Raw genomic sequence first — 23,152 nt, forward strand, 5'->3', positions numbered from 1 at the left:
AGACACTAGGTGGCTCTGAAGGAAATTGCGTACCCTTGACTGTAATGCAGAGATCTTTTTCTCCGTCAAAAAGATCCTCTGTTGTTGAGAGTCCATCTGGGGAAACGCAGGGGGCGTCGCCAACTGGCCCACAAGGGTTGTAAGTGCTTTAGCAAAACAAGCGCAGGGCAGTTCCTGTACAGGCGCAGTGACAGAAATCGGGCGTGATATGAGATAACATGCCCTGCATAAACCCTCAGTTTTCACCTCTCCCTTCGCTAACAGTACATTACATGTGGTACATTTTAGCTGAAGAGGCTATTCCCGTTCACTCACAGACATGATGAGTGTAAACGGAGCGTATGTGACTCCCAACACAGAAAAACACTTTGTTTACTGTGAGGCAATGAACACCCTGCAATATCGCACCACAAGGGCTTTAGTAGAGGAAGACCAGGGATAGTAAAATGGCTGACAGTCAGAAGTGAAAGTACAGTCAGACAGCGCTAGCATATAGTCACATACAGTGCAGAAATAATAACCTACACTACAAGCACTGATCAACTACACAGACCAGAGCCTGGTTGGAAACAGCGCTGCACACTCTGACCTCATCGGAGGAGAGGTATGCGGGGGGGACTCGGACCACGATACCACCTGTATCAAACTCCTGCAGCGTTTGCACACTGGCTAGAAAATGGCCGCCGAGGAGCTGAGAGGAGGCGGGCTCGGGGGAGGAGTACTGACACAGCCTGCCAGACCGCTGTGGAAAGGCACTGTGCAGCACGGGAGGCGCCGACTGAGACAAAAAAAAGCACACTCCCCTGGCATGCTATTAACCCCTGGGACGCTGGAGCATATCCTTACTGCTACAGCCGGCTGTCCCTGGTGGTCTAGTGGAAAGCACAGGATCAGTACCTGGCTCCACGCGCAGCCTGTCCCCATGGAGCCCCTTGTCTGAGGATCAAATGACTGAATCGGCAGGTACCATCCGCGGGACCCCGCCGCTTACCTGACCCCCTTGAATCCGGCCACAGTCAGGGAAAGTCCGAGGTCACCGCTAGCTGTGACCCCAGACTCCCACCAGCATCCCCGGATCAGTACCGACGTTCTGGTCCGGCGGGGTGAAGGAGCGACAGCATAGACGTCTGAGCTGACTTATCTATGCTTTACAGCTCATCTTGTGCAGCAAAGCTGCTTGAAAAATGAACTACAGGGGCTGTAACAGCCCCCCTCTGAATATGGTGATCCGACTCAGAGCCGGGCACCTACGAAACTGAGATGCCTTGGCTCGGAGGCGGGGTATAGGAGAGGGACCAGTGCATCCTGGGAGGCTGAAAACTAACTCTGAGGTGCCCGATGTCTGCCGCCATCGCTTATCACCCAAGGTATCCTGTGGATACCCTATGGACCCTGAAGTAGAAAGGATGACTATTCACCTGCGAGCAATGGCAGCATAATTACACAATGGAAACCAAGTCAGTCAGAACTTCTACATTCTAATTCAGTGGTATTCAGATGTTGTGGAACTGATGTATACATCCCAGAATACTCTTGCTTTAATTTATTGGTGGGAAATTAATGCAAAAATTACCTAAGAGTGGTGTATTCCAAACGATATCTACATATTAACACAGACAATATATAGAATGAAAAACGTGAAATATACAAGTTCGCCCTCAGGGCCAGATTCAAACCCGCTTGCTAGATGCGTTTGCACACAGCCGTCAGCTGTCAAAGTATGAAAATCCGGTGATCGCACGGCAAAGTTTAGCACGCCAACTATGTCTTGGAGTGCGATCGCAGTGTGTATTTAGACGCCCACCAGCCTGTCTTAAGACGCCCACTTCCCTTAGTAATACACGTCATCTCAAGGAAGTGTATGGAACAATCGGTAACATCTAGAAACATCGGACCCATACGCAGCACTTCTGGCTGACCATACCCTACCGCAAGCACTGCGAGTGCTTCAGTGTGTAATTCAGCCATGTGACGTGTATGCTGACGCTGCATCTTAATTATGCATGCCTCTGAAACGGCGTTAAGATGCAGACACGCCTGCGTTGGCATTGACCAACTGTTACCACCCACAAACGGCTCGTCCTGTCACTCATTCTAGCGAGGTGTCTGTGTACACAGGGCGATCGCTTCGCAATCGCATGGACTGGTTCACGCATGCAGACTGCGTCTTATACGCATGTGCAGATTGCAAACATCGGCTCGCTACGTGCGAACTCACCCTTGCAAACGGGTCTGAATCAGGCCCCCAATTTAGAACATACCTGAATGTTTAATCTTCTATTACTCCTTTCCGGAGTATGAAAAAACAAACGAGTGCAGACTCGTCTTTTATTATTTTTGCACCTTGCTCAAGGCAGTAAAAGAAAGGCACCAGACGCATATTACCTATGTCAGCGATGGAGTGCCGGCTCATGCAAAAGTCTTACGCAGGTGTGGAAAATATGCTGCAAAGTTAAAATGCTTTCAAAACTAAAAGTGTTAATTTTTATCAATTAACAAAATGCAAAGTGAATGCTCAGAAGACAAATCTAAATCAAATCAATATTTGGTGTGATCACCCTTTGCCTTCAAAACAGCACCAATTCTTCTAGGTACACTTGCACAAAGTCAAGGATTTTATAAGATTATATTCAGGTGTATGATTAATAAATCATACCAGAGAGGTGACAATGATCATCATTTTCATATGTAGGTTGAAACAGTCATTAACTGAAAGAGAAACAGCTGTGTAGGAGGCTTAACACCGGGTGAGGAACAGCCAAACAGCTATAAAAGGTGAGGTTGTGGAAGCAGCAACAAGACACAAGGTAGTTCTACTGCATCAGCAAGGTCTCTCCCAGGCAAAGATTTCAAAGCAGACTGCAGTTTTTAAGATGTGCTGTTCAAGCTCTTTTGAAGTAGCACAAAGAAACCGGCAACGTTGAGGACCGTAGACACAGTGGTCGGCCAAGGAAACATAGTGTATCAGATTAAAGACATGTTTACATCACTTCGAAATCAGAAGATGTCCAGCACTGCCATTAGTTCAGAACTGGCAGAAACCAGTGGGACCCAGGTACTCCCATCTACTGTTCAGAAGTCTGGCCAGAAGTGGTCTTCATGGAAGAATTGTGGCCAAAAAGCAAACCTTCGACATGGAAACAATGCCAAGCGAATCAACTATGCACAGAACATAGGAGTCAAAATTTGAAATATTTGGCTGCAACAGAAGGCAGTTTGTTCGCCAAATGGCTGGAGAGTGATACAATAATGAGTGTCTGCAGGCAACAATGAAGCATGGAGGAGGTTCCTTCCAAGCTTGGGGCTACATTTCAGCAAATGGAGTTAGGGATTTGGTCAGGATTAAGAGTGGCCTCAATGTTAAGAAATACAGGCAGGTACTTATCCATCATGCAATACCATCAGTGAGGTGTCGTCCTGCTGCAAAATAAATTTGGAGCCAAGCAAACGACCCCAAACATACAGCCAATGTCATTAAGAACTATCTTCAGCATAAAGAAGAACAAGGAGTCCTGGAAGTGATGATATGGCCCCCACAGAGCCCTGATCTCAACATTGAGTCTGTCTGGGATTACATGAAGAGACAGAAGGATTTGAGCAAGCCTACTGTACATCCATAGAGGAGCTGTGATTAGTTCTCCAAGACGTTTGGAACAACCTCCCTGCCGAGTTCCTAAAAAACTGTGTACAAGTGTACAGGTACCTAGAAAAATCGATGCTGTTTTGAATGCGAAGGGTGGTCACACCAAATATTGATTCGATTTCACTTCATTCATTTTGCATTTTGTTAATGGATAAAATATGAGATATGGTAAGAACTTACCCTTGTTATCTCTATTTCTACGAAGTCCATAGGGTTCCACAGGATACCTTGGGGTATAGGTGTGACGTCAGTCGCAGGGCACCAAAGAGTTAAGCTTTCAGCCTCCCAGGATGCACTAGGTCCCCCTCCTATACCCCGCCCCCGGGCCAAGGCACCTCAGTTAGTTACCAAGCCATAGGCCGGAGGAGGAGAAGGAAGAGAGAGAACAAAGATCTGGACACATACAAGAATCACATTCTCACCAGAGGGAGACGGAAAACCGGTGACCAGAGCAAAGCCCATCTGCAGCACAGGTGCGACAGGGCGGGAGTCCTGTGGAACCCTATGGACTTCGTAGAAATAGAGATAACAAGGGTAAGTTCTTACCATATCTCATATTTTCTACTTCAGGTTCCATAGGGTATCCACAGGATACCTTGGGGATGTCCCAAAGCAGTATCCTTTAAGGGTGGGGACGCTCCTGTGCAGAAAGGAGAATCCGCCGCCCGAAGGAAGCATCCTGAGAGGCGAAGGTGTCAAACCTGTAATACCTCACGAAGGTATGGACAGAAGACCACGTAGCAGCCTTGCAGATCTGAACTGCCGAGGCACCACGCCGAGCTGCCCACGAAGGACCCACAGACCTAGTGGAATGAGCCTTCAGAGAAGGAGGGACCGGTAGGCCTTCATGAAGATAAGCTTCAGAAATAGCCATACGGATCCAGGCTGCCAAAGTTTGCTTTGAAGCAGGCCAACCCTTTTTACAGAAGCCATAGAGGACAACAAAGCGTCCGACTTCCTAAAAAAAAAGAAGTGCGGTCAACATAAGTCCTTAAGGCCCGCACAACATCCAAAGAGGCCTCACCCACGGAAAGACCCGGTGAGTTAAAGGCCGGAACAACTATTTCCTCGTTAACCTGAAACTGGGAAACAACTTTGGGAAGAAACTCGGGCCGAGTGCGGAGCACTGCCCTGTTCCCATGAAAAACCAAGAAAGGGGGTCTACAAGAAAGAGCCCCTAACTCAGAAACCCGTCTGGCTGAAGCAACGGCCAGAAGGAAAACAGTCTTAGCTGTTAGCCATTTAATATCCACTGAGCCCAGTGGTTCAAACGGCGGTCCTTGGAGAGCCCTCAGGACCACAGCCAAATCCCAAGGCGCCACAGGTGGAACAAAGGGCGGCTGAATACGGAGAACACCTTGCATAAAGGTGCGCACATCCGGGATTGTAGCAATCCTACGGTGAAACCAGACAGATAGGGCCGAAACCTGTACCTTCAAAGAAGCAAGGCGAAGCCCATGATCTAGTCCCGCTTGCAGGAAGGCGAGAATCCGAGACAGACGAAACTCCCGCGGTGCATAACCTCTCGGTCGACACCACTGGAAGAACGTATGCCACACGCGATGGTATATCCTCGCGGAAGACGGTTTCCGAGCTCGTAACATGGTACGCACCACAGAGCTGGCAAACCCCCTGGACCTCAGCATGGCCGTCTCAACAGCCACGCCGTCAAAGACAGCCGAGTCAGGTCCGGGTGAAGACAAGGACCCTGAGACAGAAGGTCCGGTCGTAGCGGCAACCGCAGAGGAATGTCCACGGACAGACCCTGAAGGTCTGAGAACCAGTGCCGTCTGGGCCACGCGGGAGCTATCAACAGGAGCGTCCCTCCTTCCTGTTTGAATTTCTGGATTACCCATGGAAGAAGGGAGACCGGAGGGAACAGGTATGCGAACCTGAACGTCCACCGGACGGACAGAGCATCCACCAGAGACGCCCCTTCGTCTCTTGTGCGAGACCCGTACACCGGCAACTTGTTGTTGTGCCGGGACGCCATGAGGTCGATTTCTGGAAGACCCCACCTGTCCACCAGTAGTTGAAAAACGTCCGGGTGCAGGGACCATTCCCCTGGATGAACGTCCTGGCGACTTAGAAAGTCCGCCTCCCAATTTAGCACTCCCGGGATGAAGACCGCTGATATGGCCGGAAGATTGCGCTCCGCCCAAACCAGGATCCGAGAGACCTCTACGAGAGCCGCCCGACTGCGAGTTCCTCCTTGCCTGTTTATGTAGGCCACGGTGGTAGCATTGTCCGACTGGACCTGCACCGGGTGACCCTGGAGAAACCGCTGTGCCTGCAGGAGAGCATTGAAGACCGCACGGAGTTCCAAGATATTTATTGGAAGCTCCGCTTCTGTCGGTGTCCACCTGCCCTGGAACAAGTGTGGACCCGAAACTGCTCCCCAGCCCCGAAGACTGGCGTCCGTTGTCAACAGGACCCAATTTGGAACCCAGAACGGACGTCCCTTGTTGAGGTGGGTCGTCTTTAACCACCACGCAAGGGACAGGCGAACCTCCGGGGTGAGCACAATCGTGTGGAACTTCAGAGACTGAGGCAGCCCGTTCCACTTGGACAGGATCAGGTGCTGCAGAGGTCTAGAGTGAAACTGGGCGTATTCCACCATGTCGAACACCGACACCATGGAGCCCAGTAACCTCATCGCCGAGTGTAAGGACACCCGGCGGCTGTGCAGACAACTGCGCACCCTTGACTGTAAAGCAGAGATCTTGTCCTCCGTCACGAAGATCCTTTGCTGTCCCGAGTCCAATAAGGCTCCAAGATGCAGAATCCTCCGAGACGGGATTAGAGTGGACTTCTGCCAGTTGATTAGCCAGCCGTGCCGTTGCAGCAGTGCAATGGTCAGGTCCAAGTGGTGTAACAGGAGCTCTGGAGATCCTGCCACCAATAACAGGTCGTCCAAGTACGGCAACATGCGGACTCCTTGCAGCCGCAGAGAAGCCGCCATGACCGCCATAGCGTCCTGTATGTCCAATGACACCATGTAGTCCCCAGGTTCCAGCGCCAGAATGATGGACCGTAGGGTCTCCATCCGAAACTTCGGGACCCGCAAAGACTTGTTGAGTGCTTTGAGGTTGAGAATCGGACGATATGACCCATTGGGTTTCTGTACCAAAAATAGATTTGAATAGAAACCCTGGCCCCTCTGGGAGAATGGAACAGGCACTATAACTCCAGCCTGGAGCATAGTGTGCAATACCTTCCGCAGCTCCGTAGCCTTGTTCCGGTCTGATGGTAGACCCGTGGTGAAGAATCGAGCCGGGGGTCTGTGCCAGAAGGAGAGGGCGTACCCGTGAGAGACCACCTCCAGAACCCAAGTGTCTGTCGTAGTGAACGACCAACACCGGGAGAACTGCAGCAGGCGGCCTCCCACCCTGGGATCCCCCAAGGGGAGACCCGGACCGTCAGGCCGCAGGCTTGTCATCTGGCTTGGGGGCCGGACGTCTGGTACTCCATGCCTGTTTCCGGGGCTTGACCGACTTCTTAGGGCCAGCCTGTCGAGGAAACGACTGTGGTTTGGGCCTGCCCTGGGCCCTAGATGACCGAAAGGACGATGGTCCAGAACCAGAAGGAGCAGCGGCCGACGGGAGACAAGCAGATTTGGCTGCCGCCAGCGTGGCCACAATCTTATCCAGATCCGGACCGAAGAGAACTTCTCCGGTAAACGGCAACGCTTCCAGACCTTTCTTGGATCTGCGTCCGCCTTCCAGGATCGCAGCCACAAGGTGCGACGAGCAGCTACCGCTGCTGAAGAAATTCTAGACACCAGAGTACTAATGTCTAGAGCCGCCTCGTTGATGTAGGTGGCCGAATCACGGAGATTGCCAATCAACTCCGCTTGTTCGGCCGGACAGTCGGATTCAAAAGAAGCCTCTAATGAATCCGCCCAGCGCTCCATCGCTCTGGCAACCCAGCAAATGGCCATAGCCGGCCGTGCTGCCCCCCCTGCAAGGGAATAAGCGGACTTCAGGCAGATTTCTACCTTGCGGTCCGTAGCATCCTTAAGGGAGGACATGGATGGCATCGACAATGTGGCACTACGGACAAGACGGGTCACGTGAGAATCCACCTGTGGAGGGGATTCACACTTAGCAAAATAATTATCCGCGAACGGATAAGCCACCGCCAGGCGTCTCTGCGGCTGGTATCTTTTGCCAGGTTGTTTCCACGCCTCCTCTAAATGGTCCACCAACTGACCCGAAAGAGGAAAGACTGTGGCATCGCCCTTCACATCTTTGAAAAAGGCATACTTAGATTTAGCCGCTGGGGGAACTTCGTCCTCAATCACCAAGGCTGTGCGGACCGCCCGAATAAGTCCAGGAATATATACTTTGGACTTAGCATCAGCGTCCTTAGTATGGAAAGGTTCCTGATCGTAAGGATCCAGAATCTCCCCATCATCAGACGTCCCTTCGTCATCCTCATAAGGAGCGGACAGAGACGCCACCGGCCTTTTATGAGGCTGCATCACAGACTCCCCTTGCAACACATCCGACAAGTGCTGTAAAGAACTCGTCAGGGAGTTAACCCACGCTGGCTCCTGAGAACCCGGGAGCGGGGAAATAGGGAGACCGTGGGGTACCACCAATTGTCGTGGGAACCCCTGCATGGGTGACGACACCACAGACTGCTGGGACAAACCCATCGGAGTAAACGCGGGCTGCGGAGCTAACTGGCCCACTAAAGCTGTTAACGCCTGAGCGAAACAAGCCCAGGGCGGCTCCTGTACCGGTGCTGTAACCGTAATAGGCCGCGCCATGGACAAACACTGCCGGCAAAGGCCCTCCGCGCTACCCTCCCCCTCCGCTAACGGTACTTTGCACGTGGTACACTGTAGCCGGAGGGGAAAATCACTTTCAGACATGATGGCACCACGTATGTGACCTCTCTCACCAATTAAGTATTAAATAGGCGAGAGACCACCCTGCAGCACCGCACCGCAAGGGCTTTAGCAGAAAGAACAGGGACAGTAATAAAGCTGACAGTTTAGAGAAGAATAGTTACAGGCAGAAGCGCTAGCACAGTCACATACAATGCAGAGAAATAACAATTCCTGCACTAACAGCGCTGATCACTCAACTACACAGACACAGGGCCTGGTAGGACACAGCGCTGCATACACAGACCTGAGCCACAGCGGAGGAGAGGTATGCGGGGGGACCCAGACCACGATGCTTCCTTCCAGACTTCCAGCAGCGTTCACCATGCGTTGCAGAGAAGATGGCCGCCGAGGAGCAGAGAGAAGCTGGCCTGGGGGAGGAGCGCTGACACAGGACCAGTCAGCACAGTGCAGAGAGGGCTGTGTGCAGCGGGGGAGGCGCCGGCTGTGAGACAGGGAAGGCGCGCTCCCCTGGCATGCATTTAACCCCTGGGACGCCGCAGCGCTACCGCTCTGCTGCGGTCCGCTGTCCCAGGGGGTAGTGGAAGCGCAGGTTGGTCGCCTGGCTCCACGCTGCAGCCAGTCCCCAGGGAGCCCCCTGCCTGGGGACTTAGGACCATGTGATCAGCGGGGACCCACCGCGGGACCCCGCTGCTTACCTCTGTCCCCCTTGAATCCGGCCATGGTCCGGAGCATCTGGAGTCACCGCTAGCTGTGACCCCAGACACCCACCAGCATCCCCGGATCAGTACCGGCGTTCTGGTACCGGCGGGGTGTAGGGAAGACAGCATGGACGTCAGGACTGACTGTCCATGCTGTTCATCCAGATGTGCAGCCACAGCTGCATGAAGAAAAAGCTTCAGGGGCTCTTCTAGCCCCCACTCCAACAGGTGCACCCGACTCCGGCCGGGCACCAAACTAAACTGAGGTGCCTTGGCCCGGGGGCGGGGTATAGGAGGGGGACCTAGTGCATCCTGGGAGGCTGAAAGCTTAACTCTTTGGTGCCCTGCGACTGACGTCACACCTATACCCCAAGGTATCCTGTGGATACCCTATGGACCCTGAAGTAGAAAAAAAAACAAACACACTACTATTTTTGAAAGCATTATTTGCAGCATTTTCTTCACACCTGCCTAAAACTTTTGCACAGTACTGTAAATATAAAAATGTAACTTTCTTGCAACTGCAAAATCTGAAAATGCTATTTCAATGTCTGAATACTACAACATCTCACATCAAGAACTTTTATAAAAAGGATCTAGTTTAATTAAAAAAAAAAAAAAATCATGTATCAAGTGTTACATTTTCTTTTAGAAATTGCACTAATTTTACAGTTGTGTTTTTCTCTCCATAATTTGTGCTGTTTGCGACTAAGTACTGATGGAAAAAGTGAGCGTGGTTAAAAGTAAAATTAAATAAGTATTATTAATTTTGAAGTATTTGGTTCTAACAGGATTTAAAAAAAATAAATTTGGGCAAGAAAATTACAAAAATTGTACAAAATATCCGTGAGGTACATTTAAAGTTTTACATGTGGCAGTGCTTAATTTTTATAGATTGTTATACAATAGCTATATAGAATTGGCAAATATGTAAAGGAAGATATACCTTGCTACAACAAAAACCTCAGAACTTCCATAGTCAAGCAAGAAAAGCTTCACACTTGAAATATCCTGAATCCTGTATCTTGCCGGGCCAAAAGCATGTTGGATGAATTTACTTTCCAATGGAATCAGCTCAGTGACGCATCCGCGACACCATGCATTGCGTTCCAAGTTTCTAAAAGCAATTATTTCTCCTAGATAAAAGACAATATAACAATCAGATTTTTTTCCATTAAGAACACCCCCCCCCCCCCCCCCCCCAACTCAAACACCTATGATCAGTTCAAAATTAACTAATCTTCAAAGTGAACTAGTTCACAGCTCTGGCATAGATTAGTTCATCAGGAACTAAAGCAAGTGGGAGGAGTTAGACACAGTGAGATAGAGCACAGCAGATTCATTAGGCATGAGTCAGTACTGCTAAAACTACCACAGGTGGCAACTGCTGTGCTTAGACATTGTGAGAACTCTGTGGAGCTGATTGAACTAGAAGGATTGCCATGATGATTCATGAGTCATTCTCCTGTCATAGTTCAGTAGCTCGTTTAGGTCAGTGGATCATGTTGTTCACAAGTCACATTCCCCATCAGCTCTCTCATACATTTATCATGAGTCAGTACTACTTAACTACCATTAGTGGCACTGCTGTGCTCAGACACTGAGGATTCTGTGGAGCAGCTTGAACTAGATTGTCATGATGACTCATTAATAATTCTCCTAGCATATACTGTAGTGCAGTAGTTAGTTTAGGTCAGTGGCTCATGTAGTTCACAAGTCACATGACAAAATCCCGATCAGCTCAAGACACGGTGCTGCTAGCTATACTGTAGTTAGGTTTTTTCCACAAGACGTAGGTAAATAGACTTTCATTTCCCTTGAAAAAAATGAACGAAAATAGTTTACTAAAATCGTTCATTTACAAAATCGTGTGTATGCAGCTTTAGGATTTATGGCAGGTTGTGTGCAAGCTAGGCATAGGGCTTGACAAATTTTTCTAAAATCTTGGAGCCATATCACTGCCCCCCCCCCCCCCCCCCCCAAAATAAAAATTACAGGAGTGATTAAAGAGCACAGCTCTCCATGTTATGCAACTGTTATACACACTACACTAGTCCAAAAAATGGTCGCAGTTGAATGGATCTAGTAACATGGAGGCTCCTCTGCTCCAGCCCAAACCCTCCAGTAATAACGGACCACATTTCAAATAAAACAATGGTGCCAGAAAGTACAACAGAACCCCTCTCCCCTCGTGGTCACACCACTATCCCTCTGAAGCTGCTACACAATCCCTGGCCATGCATAGACCCTTTTACTGGGGAGCTAGAAGACAGTTGACACCCGGGACGTGCAGGAGGATCAGTGTAGACTGAGACAGACAGCATGGGTCAGAGCAAGCCAAGATAGAGAGGAGTAGTCAGCACAGGATGGGACAGACAGGAGGAGTCGGCACAGGCCAGGACGGACACAGACACAGCATTCACCACAGACGACACTCAGCACATGCATTCCTTTACATGAAATGAACGCCGCAGTACTATAGGCACGAATCTCCACGGGAGCTGATGAGGATCTGCTTCCTCCCTCGATGCAAAATCTGGTAGCCATGGCGACCTGGCCCCTGGGATTTGTCAAGCCCTGGGGTATCATAATGCTGTAATAATAATGATAGGCCTATTTTTATGTGGAGGCATGAAGCTGTAGTCCAATCCATCTAGCCATGGTGCGCATTCAGTGATATTAATGGGTGCAATAAAAAAAAAAATAATAATAAGATTGGGGTAAAAAAAAAAAAAAAAAAAGTTTTTTTTTTGTTTTTTTCTTCAATTAAGTTTTTTTTTTTACCAACTATTGTGTTTTAAAAGCAAGAAAAAATGACATCACAATAATCTGAGTTAAAAAAAAAAAAATTATGAGATATGGTAAGAACTTACCTTTGTTATCTCTATTTCTACGAAGTCCATAGGGTTCCACAGGATACCTTGAGGTAAAGGTGATGACGTCAGGCATCGGGCACCATAGAGTTAAGTTTTCAGCCTCCAAGGATGCACTAGGGTCCCCCTCCAATACCCCGCCCGCGAACCAAGGCATCTCAGTTATGTACCAAGTCATAGGCCGGAGGAGGAGAAGGAAGAGAGAAAAAAAGATCTGGACACACACAAGAATCACAGTCTCACCAGAGGGAGACGGAAAAACCAGTGACCAGAGCAAAGCCCATCTGCAGCACAGGTGCGACAGGGCGGGAGTCCTGTGGAACCCTATGGACTTCGTAGAAATAGAGATAACATAGGTAAGTTCTTACCATCTCTCATATTTTCTACTTCAGGGTCCATAGGGTATCCACAGGATACCTTGGGGATGTCCCAAAGCAGTATCCTTTAAGGGTGGGGACGCTCCTGTGCTGAAAGGAGAATCCGCCGCCCGAAGGAAGCATCCTGAGAGGCAAAGGTGTCAAATGCGTAATACTACACAAAGGTATGGACAGAAAACCACATGGCCGCCTTGCAGATCTGGACAGCAGAAGCACCACGTCGAGCTGCCCACGAAGTACCCACAGACCTAGTGGAATGAGCCCTCACAGAAGGTGGAACCGGCAGGCCTTCATGAAGATAAGCTTCTGAAATCGCCATACAGATCCAAGCTGCCAAAGTTTACTTTGAAGCAGGCCAACCCTTATTACGAAAGCCATAGAGGACAAGCAAGGCGTCCGACTTCCTAAATGAAGAAGTGCGGTCAACATAAGTTAAAGTGAGTTAAAAGCCGGCACAACGATTTCTTCGTTAATATGAAACCGGGAAACAACTTTGGGAACAAATTCAGGACGAGTGCGCAGCACTGCCCTGTTCCCATGAAAAATCAAGAAAGGGGGTCTACAAGAGAGCCCCTAAATCAGAAACACGTCTGGCCGAAGCTATGGCCAGAAGAAAAACAGTCTTAGCTGTTAGCCATTTAAGATCCACTGAGCCCAGTGGTTCAAACGGCAGTCCCTGGAGAGCCCTCAGGACCACAGCCAAGTCCCAAGGCGCCACAGGTGGAACAAAAGACGGCTGAATTCGCAGAACACCTTGCATAAAGGTGCGCACATCAGGGATTGTAGCAATCCTACGATGGAACCAGACAGACAGGGCAGACACCTGCACCTTTAAAGAAGCAAGGCGTAGCCCATGGTCCAGACCCGCTTGTAGGAAGGCTAGAACTCTAGACAGACGAAATTCCTTCGGTGCATAACCTCTCGGTCGACACCACTGGAAGAACGTATGCCACACACGATGGTATATTCTCGCAGAAGACGGTTTCCGAGCTCTTACATGGTTCGCACTACAAAGCTGGAAAACCCCCTGGACCTTAACATGGCCGTCTCAACAGCCACACCATCAAAGACAGCAGAGTCAGGTCCGGATGAAGACAGGAACCCTGTGACAGAAGGTCCGGTCGTAGCGGCAACCGCAGAGGACTGTCCACGGACAGACCCTGAAGGTCTGAGAACCAGTGCCGTCTGGGCCAAGCGGGAGCTATCAACAGAAGCGTCCCTCCTTCCTGTTTGAATTTCCGGATTACCAGCGGAAGAAGGGAAAACGGAGGAAACAGATAAGCGAACCGGAATGTCCACCGGACGGACAGAGCATCCACCAGAGACGCCATTTTGTCTCTTGTGCGAGACCCGTACACCGGCAATTTGTTGTTGCGCCGGGACGCCATGAGGTCGATCTCAGGAAGACCACACCTGTCCACCAGCAGTTGAAAAACGTCCCGGTGCAGGGACCATTCCCCCGGATGAACGTCCTGGCAACTGAGAAAGTCCGCCTCCCAGTTTAGCACTCCCGAGATGAATACGGCCGATATGGCCGGGGGATTGCGCTACGCCCATACCAGGATTCGGGAAAGCTCTACCAGAGCCGCCCGACTTCGGGTTCCTCCCTGCCGATTTATGTAGGCCACGGTGGTAGCGTTGTCCGACCGGACCTGCACTGGGTGACCTTGGAGAACCAGATGTGCCTGCTGGAGGGCATTGAACACCGCGCGGAGCTCCAGAATGTTTATTGGAAGCTCTGTTTCTGCCTGAGTCCACCTGCCCTGGAACAAGTGTGGACCAGAGACTGCTCCCCAGCCCCGAAGACTGGCGTCCGTTGTCAACAGGACCCAAATTCGCCACCCAGAACGGACGACCCTTGTTGAGATGGGTCGTCTGCAACCACCAGGCTAACCTCTGGAGTGAGCACCATCGTCAGGGATTTTAGAGACTGAGGCAGTCCATTCCACTTGGACAGAATCAGGTGCTGCAGAGGTCTGGAGTGAAACTGGGCATATTCCACCATGTCGAATACCGACACCATGGAGCCCAGTAACCTCATCGCCGAGTGCAGACACACCCGGCGGCTCTGCAGACAACTGCGCACCCTCAACTGCAAGACAGAGATCTTTTTCCCCGTCACAAAGATCCTTTGCTGTCCGGAGTCCAATAAGGCTCAGAGGTGCAGAATCCTCTGAGACGGGATCAGGGTGGACTTCTGCCAGTTTATTAACCAGCCGTGCCATTGCAGTACCACAATGGTCAGGTCCAAGTGGCTTAGAAGGAGCTCTGGAGATCGTGCCACCAAGAGAAGGTCGTCCAAGTACGGTAACATACGGACTCCCTGCAGCTGCAGGGAAGCCGCCATGACCGCCATCACCTTGGTGAAAACACGTCGTGCTGTCGCCAGACCAAAAGGTAACGCCCGGAACTGAAAGTGGTCGTTGCGGATTGCAAACCTGAGGAACGGTTGATGGCGTAAAAGAATAGGGACATGCAGGTAAGCGTCCTGTATGTCCAGCGACACCGTGTAATCCCCAGGTTCCAGCGCCAGAATGATGGACCGTAGGGTCTCCATCCGAAACTTCAGCACCGGCAAAGACTTGTTGAGAGCTTTGAGGTTGAGTATCGGACGATACGACCCATTGGGTTTCTGCACCAAAAGAGATTGGAATAGAAACCCTGGCCCCTCTGGGAGAATGGAACAGGCACTATAACTCCAGCCAGGAGCATAGTGTGCAAGACCTACCGCAGTTCCAAGGCTTTGTTCCGGTCTGATGGCAGACCCGTGGTGAAGAATCGAGACGGGGGCCTGTGCCGGAAGGAGAGGGCGTACCAGTAAGAAACAACCTCGAGAACCCAAGTGTCTGTCTTGGTGACCGACCAACACTGGGCGAACTGCAGCAGGCGGCCTCCCACTTTGAGATCCCCCAAAGGGAGGCCCGGACCGTCAGGCCGCAGGCTTGCCATCTAGCTTAGGGGCCGGACGTCTGGTACTCCAAGGCCTGCTTCCGGGGCTTGGCCGATTTTTGGGGGCCAGCCTGTCGGGGAAAGGACTGTGCTTTAGGCCTACCCTGGGCCCTATAAGGCCGAAAGGACGACGTACCTGAACCGGAAGGAACTCCAGCAAACTGGAGACATGCCGATTTGGCTGCCGCCAGTGTGGCTACAATTTTGTCCAGGTCCGGACCAAATAGAACTTCTCCATTAAAAGGCAAAGCTTCCAAGCCCTTTTTGGATTCAGCGTCCACCTTCTAAGATCGCAACCATAAGGTGCGACGAGCAGCTACAACTGCCGAAGAAATCCGAGACACCAGGGTACTGATATCCAAGGCCGCTTCGTTGATATAAGTGGCCGAATCCCGGAGATTGCCGATCAACTCTATCTGTTCAGCCGAACAGTCAGAATCGAAGGACGCCTCCAAAGTGTCAGCCCAGCGCTCCATAGCTCTGGCAACCCAACAAATGGCCATAGCCGGTCTAGCTGCCCCCACCGCAAGGGAATAAACGGACTTTAGGCAGATCTCCACCTTGCGGTCCGTAGCATCCTTTAGGGAAGACATGGATGGCATGGGTAATGTGGCACTACGGACTAGCCGTGTCACATGAGAATCCACCTGTGGAGGGGATTCCCACTTAGAAAAATAATTATCCGCGAACGGATAAGCCACCGCCAAACGCCTCTGCGGCTGGTACCGTTTGCCAGGCTGTTTCCACGCCTCCTCTAAATGGTCCACCAATTGACCCAAAAGAGGAAAAACTGTGGCGTCACCCTTAATATCCTTAAAAAAGGCATATTTAGATTTGGACACCGGAGGATCTTAGTCCTCAATCACTAAAGCTGTGCGGACTGTCCGAATAAGTCAAGGAATATACACCTTGGACCTAGCATCCGCCTCCTTAGTACGGAGAGGTTCCTGGTCCGAAAGATCCAGAATCTCCCCATCATCAGACGTCCCCTCGTCATCCTCATAAGGAGCAGACAGAGGCCACCGGCCGCAACACAGACTCCCCTTGTAACACATCCGACAAGTGCTGTACAGAACTAGTCAGGGAATTAACCCACGCAGGCTCCTGAGAGACCTGGGGAGGAGAAATAGGGAGACTGTGGGGTACCATCAATTGCCTCGAGAAACCTTGCATGGGTGACGACACCACTGATTGCTGGGACAATCCCATCTGTGAGAACGCAGGCTGCGGAGCTAACTGGCCCACCAGGGTTGAAGGCGCTTTGGCGAAACAAGCCCAGGGCGGCTCCTGTACCGATGCTGTGACAGTAATTGGCCGCGCCAATAAATAACACTGCCGGCATAGCACCTCCGCGCTACCCTCCCCCTCCGCTATAGGTACTTTACACGTAGTACACTGAAGCTGGAAAGGAAAGTCACTCTCAGACATGATGGTAAGTATGTGACCCCTCTCACCAATACTTGTTAGTATAGCGAGAGACCACCCTCCAAGCACCGCACCGCAAGGGCTTTAGCAGAAAGAACAGGGACAGTGATAAGGGCTGACAGTAAGAAATTAAAAGTACAGGCAGCAGCGCTAGCACAGTCACATACAATGCACAGAAAAATAAATCCTGCACTATCAGCGCTGATACTCAACTACACAGACAGAGAGTCTGGTAGGACACAGCGCTGCATACACAGACCTGACCAAGCAGAGGAGAGGTATGCGGGGGGGATCCAGACCAGGATGCCTACGATCTTAGGCTTCCAGCACTGTTCACCATGCATTACTGAAGATGGCCACCGAGGAGCATAGAGGAGGCTGGCCTGGGGGAGGAGCGCTGACACAGGGCCAGTCGGCGTGTGCAGAGAGGGCTGTGTGCAGCGGGGGAGGCGCTGGCTGTGAGACAGGGAAGGCGCGCTCCCCTGGCATGCCGCAGCGCTACCACTCTGCCGCGGTCCACTGTCCCAGGGGGGTAGTGGAAGCGCAGGTTAATACCTGGCTCCACGCTGCAGCCAGTCCCCAGGGAGCCCCCTGCCTGGGGACTTTGGACCATGTTCAGCAGGGTCCCACCGCGGGACCCCTGCTGCTTACCTGATGTCCCCCTTAGATCCGGCCATGGCCCAAAACATCTGGGGTCACCGCTAGCTGTGACCCCAGTTGCTTACCAGCATCCCCGGATCGGTACCGGCATTCTGGTACCGGCGGGGTGTAGGGAAGACAGCATGGACGTCAGTATTGACTGTCCATGCTGTACTTCCAGATGTGCAGCCACAGCTGCAATGAAGAAAACTTCAGGGGCTCTTCTAAGCCCCCCTCTAGCAGGTGCATCAGACTCCGGCCGGGCACCAAACGAAACTGAGATGCCTTGGCTCAGGGGCGGGGTATAGGAGGGGGACCCTAGTGCATCCTGGGAGGCAGGAAACGTAACTATGGTGCCCGATGCCTGACGTCATCACCTATACCCCAAGGTATCCTGTGGATACCCTATGGACCCTGAAGTAGAAAAAAATCATAATAATTAACATTGAGGAGCTAAATGTCACGCCTGCCTCTGGAGGATCTCCTGTTAAAAGAAGTTGAAAGCAGAGGTCCGAGGTTGAGGAAGGATTTGGAGGCAAGGAGCCTGGATGTATGACCTCCTCCTCCACAAGTATCGGACGTTGACGAGACCTGACCAAAGGCGCAGAGTCTAACCTGCTGGGAGGTGTTCACCCGTGACCCCTCCAACCAGGATATGGGTTTAAGCTGCACCCAGCAGGCAGGTCGCAGCCCTTTGGTCAGGTATCAGATACCTGCAGGAATGGAGACAAACACTAATAGGCCCAAGTAATATACTTCAGAGAGAAGCACTGGAAATGTATCTGCACAGGAGAATAACTGTTTATGGGAGCATCTATTCCTTTGACTGTATACAGAGGAATGACTCAGTAGTGGAACCAGTGGAAGTAGAGAATACGCAGCCCTTGGTGTTATGATGCACTGCTGCACAAGGAGATGACACTTGTAGTTGCACGCAGGTAAGGTATTACTGACGCACTGCTGCACAAAGACATGGCACTTGTAGTTGCATGCAGGAAAGGTGTTACTGATGCACTGCTGCACAAAGACAGCACTTGTAGTTCCACGCAGGAAAGGTGTTACGGACGCACTGCAGCACTAGGAAATGGCACTTGCAGTTGCTCAAGGGTATAACGAAGTGACAGCAAGTAGAAACAACATTCCACAGGCAACTTCCTGCTGTCCGGAGCCTATTTATATACCCTGAGGTAGCAGATCATTGGAGGACAGCGTCAGCTGACCACCACCATGCTACCATTGGGTAAAGGGTAGTCAGGTGATGAAGACTGTCATGGCCGCGTCCATGACGGCAACAGCAGCCACCAAGTCATGGCACAGCACCTGATCATCAATATAGTCCCTAGGCATAATACTCGCCGCCGCACACGACGTCTGACCACACGAGGGATCAGGGGAAGCCGATGCTGGGGTGGGTAACGGCCAATCCTAGGCCGCAACATGACACTAAACATGTCACTACTAGTTTGTTATAAAAGGGATTGCTTTTTTAAAATATTAAAAGATCAGACATATTTATTATTAGACTCATCTCATCCAATGAGCTAGCAGTAGAAATGCCTACTGTATGCGTAATAGTTCTCTTTCCAATCACTTATATCAGCAGTGTTTCAGAGCCAGTGATGTAATGACCCAAGTGAACTACATGAACTCATCTTTTGAACTAATTGTTTGAGTGAACTAGATCATAATGAACTAACCACCAAAATTAACTAGATTTCCCAACATTATTATGGGGCCCATATATCAGCAATCAATTGGGTAAATTCTGCGTTTTGCAAATAATGGTGTAAAAAAAAAAAAAAAAAATGTTTCCGGTTCAAACCTAAAGGCGATTGAAATCTGAATTGGTCGTCGAAATCCAACATTTTAGATTTCGACGACCAAACAGGGCTGTAGGTCTACAAGTAAAGGTTTGTAAGGAAAGTGATTAAGGGGTGTGAATTTTTATTTTTTTGTAACAAAAAAAAACAAAAAAGGTGGGTACACAATGGAGCGTTGGGCTGATTTGCCGTCGTTTCCTAAGGACAAATTGCCCATGTACGGGTGATTGTGCCCTCCCGTGGTAGCTAGAGACAGTAGCTAGGTCTGATGTGCTGCACAAACCGACGATAATGCTAGTGACCTGTGGAATGCTAATGAAGGACGGTACAATGATCGTTCATTAATTCGTTCTAATGTGTATGGACAATCCCTGCTCAAGTGCATATGTTCCCAATGTCGGAACGAATGCCCGTCGCACCATTGTGTTCCCCCCTATAAGTCAGCAGATGGCCCAAAAAATTAAAAGCCCTGAAGTATAGGTGGGAACAGACAAGTCTGAGAAAAGTTACAGTGAGGCTCTAAAACGCATCCTCCCTCCACATCTCTCTATCTCCGTAAACCGAGAATTAGCTGCCACATTCACTCATCCATCCTCTCTCCCTTAACAATCTGTTCCTTCCATCCTCTGCACTATGCTGAGCTACAGTTACCTCAAAAGCAGCTAATGTGTTAAACTAAGCAGGCTCGTCAAATCGCGTGCAAAAAAGCAGAATGTGAGCGGAGGATGGGAGAGCACACTTTCCAGTAGGATGGGAGAGCACACTTTCCAGTCTCCTCCTCATCCATTGGTGCCTCAGATTGATGACAGCACAGAACAGGGCAACTACAGTGCATCCTGAGGCACCTGGACATTTTCTTTTAGTGTGCATAGTGTGAAAGTGCAAACACTAGCAGTATGCAAGATTTAAATAGCCTAGAAATAAAGGCCCTGATTCAGAGCTGGACGCTCTGACAGAGCGCTCGCTTTGAATCAGGGCCGGCCTTCTTGTTTTTTAGGGCGGCCTCCCGGCCGCTCGCATAGCTGTGGGTGACCGGGAGCTATAGTGAGCGGCCACCCACAGCTATAGCGAGCGGCCAGGAAGATGGTCGCGATGGTCAAGACCATCGCGACCATCGGGCTTGCGATGAGACCCTTGTGGTAGGGTCTCGTTGCCGCTGTACGCATGCGCTCTGGGCCCCCATCGACCCGGTTGCGAGCGCTCAGCGCTTGCGACCGGGTCTGTATCAGGCCCAAAGTACATACCTCTCACAACTATGACTTTTCTATAATGATTTAAGTACCCTCTTTAATATCCCATATAGATCTAAAGTCTGAATAGATGGGTCTCCAGTTAATCCACACTAATCTCAATTTATATTAATTAGATCTACAGTGCCTTGCGAAAGTATTCACCCCCTTGGCTTTTTACCTTTTTTGTTACAATTAAGATAAAAAAAATTATAGGTTGTAATGTATGTGATGGATCTGCACAAAATAGTCTAATTTGGTGAAGTGAAATGAGAAAAATATATATAAAAAAGAATCTTTATAAATAAAATTCTGAACATTGGCATGTGCATATGTAATCACCCCCTTTGTTATGAAACCCCTCAAAAGTTCTGGTGCAGCCAATTACCTTCAGAAGTTACATAATTAGTGAAATGAAGTCCACCTGTGTGAGATCTAAGTGTCACATGATCTGTCAGTATAAACACACCTTTTCTGAAAGGCCCCAGAGGTTGCAACACCACTAAGAGGCATCACACCATGAATACCAAGGAGCTCTCCAAACAAGTCAGGGACAGAGTTGTTGAATAGTACAATCCTGGGTTGGGTTACATGGGTTACAAAAAAAATCCAAATCTTTGATGATCCCCCAGAGCACCATCAAATCCATCATCAAATGGAAATAAAATGGTACCACAACAAACCTGCCAAGAGTTGGCCGCCCAATAACTCACAGACCGGGCAAGGAGGGTATCAATCAGAGAGGCAGCACAAAGACCAAAAGGTAATCCTGAAGGAGCTGCAGAGTTCCACTGGGACGGAGGTTCACCTTCCAGCAGGACAATGACCCGAAGCATACTGCTAAAGCAACACTCGAGTGGTTTAAGGAGAAACATTTAAATGTGTTGGAATGGCCTAGTCAAAGCCCAGATCTCAATCCAAATGAGAATCTGTGGTCAGACTTAAAGATTGCTATTCACAAGCGTAAACCAAACAAGATGAAGGAGCTGGAGCATTTGCCTTGAGGAATGAGCAAAAATACAAGGGACAAGATGTGCCATCTCATAGGCTTATACAAAGCGACTTGCAGCTGTAATTGCCGCAAAAGGTGGCTCGACAAAGTACTGACTTTAGGGGGGGTGAATAGTTATGCACACTGAAGTTTTCTGTTATGTTGTCCTAAATGTTTTTTTTTTTTTTATATAGTGAATCAAACACTTCACAGTTGTAGGCATGTTCTGTGAAATGATGCACACCTTCAAACAATCCATTTTAATTCCAGATCGTGAGGCAACAAAACATGGAAAATGCAAAGGGGGGGTGAATACTTTTGCAAGGCACTGTATGGCTATCCTAACATTGACTGTCTTAAAAGTGTAGCATTACCAAACAATCTCTATGCATGACAAAAGCTGCGTATCCACTTGCCGACTGAGGAACGTTTCAACGATTACGACATCGTAATCGTTCAGTCGTTCCTCATCCTGTAGGTGCCCACACTTAACGATATGTCGTTCAGTGCAGGCACCCTCCTTCATCCCTGAACATATCCAATCGGTCGTTATCGGCAGATTGACAAGCATGTTCGGGAGATGATTGATGTCGGAAACGACCAGTGGGAGCGCACATCGCTGGTCGCTTTCGACATTTTCATGCCAATTTCATGAGCGATAACTATGTCGTTATCGTTCAATCGCTCATTTCAATCGGCAAGTGGATACGCGGCTTAACTGTAAAAATACAACCACATTTAAATGTTGTCACAAATAGAAACAGATACATAACCTCTTCTAGGAAACAGCATGGAAAAAAATTGATAGCGAACCTATATAAAGATTTTGCCAAAACGTACAACTTTTTAGAATAGCTTTTTTTTGAAAAACCAAATTTTACCCTCAACCGCCTACTTCCTTTCTTAATTACTGGAGAGGGTATGAAAGTTGTTCCATTGATCTCTACAACTTTAAAACTTTCATAACTTTTGAGGTTACCTCCTCTGTCCATAATATTATGTATACTGTACACACATGAAATATCACTTACGCCAAGGGACTTCAACCTTTGGCCCTCCAGCTACTGTGGAACTACAGATCCCAGGATGTCCTGCCACAGTTTTAGCATGCTGTTATATCAAAACGGTGGCAGGGCATGCTGCGATGTGTAGTTCCACAGCAGCTGGAGGGCCATAGGTTGAAGACCCCTGACTTACGCTGTAAGTGCGGCAGAAACATGTATTGGAATTCCTGGGAAGGCTTGATTCAATATAAATGTACATAAAAAGGTTATGATCCTTTACATTAGGAATAATGCCAGAAATGATTGCAAAGTAATTAGAACCATTTAATTATATATAACAAGAGATATGGTAAGAACTTACCTTTGTTATCTCTGTTTCTACGAAGTCCATAGGGTCCACAGGGTTGACCTTGGGGTATAGGTTGGGAACCAAATCCGGGCACCACGCAGTTAAAGCTTTTAGCTCCCAGGATGCACTTGGGTCCACTCTCCCTATAACCCCGCCCCCCAGCCAGAGGCACCTCAGATTGTAAGTAGCCAAAGGCCGGAGGAGGAGAGAAAAAGAGAGAGAAAACTGGAACACTCTAGAACCATACTCACAGAAAAGGAGACGGGAAGCCGGTGACCAGTAACACAGCCCATATGA

General features: G+C 49.6%; 1 protein-coding gene across 14 annotated transcripts in view; it reads right to left on the reverse strand.

Moving 5' to 3' along the window:
* Positions 1–23,152, reverse strand: part of RNF17 (ring finger protein 17) — a 502,688-nt gene that overhangs the window by 286,071 nt on the left and 193,465 nt on the right. For all 14 annotated transcript variants that reach the window (XM_088458561.1, XM_088458560.1, XM_088458571.1 and 11 more), the window contains one exon: positions 10,146–10,335. In XM_088458561.1, coding sequence (XP_088314687.1) covers positions 10,146–10,335 — 190 coding nt within the window. The remainder of the gene's footprint in view (positions 1–10,145; positions 10,336–23,152) is intronic.

Source organism: Taudactylus pleione, unplaced genomic scaffold (genome assembly GCF_031769625.1).
Source record: "Taudactylus pleione unplaced genomic scaffold, aTauple2 ptg000842l, whole genome shotgun sequence".
In the NCBI taxonomy this organism is placed as follows: domain Eukaryota; kingdom Metazoa; phylum Chordata; class Amphibia; order Anura; family Myobatrachidae; genus Taudactylus; species Taudactylus pleione.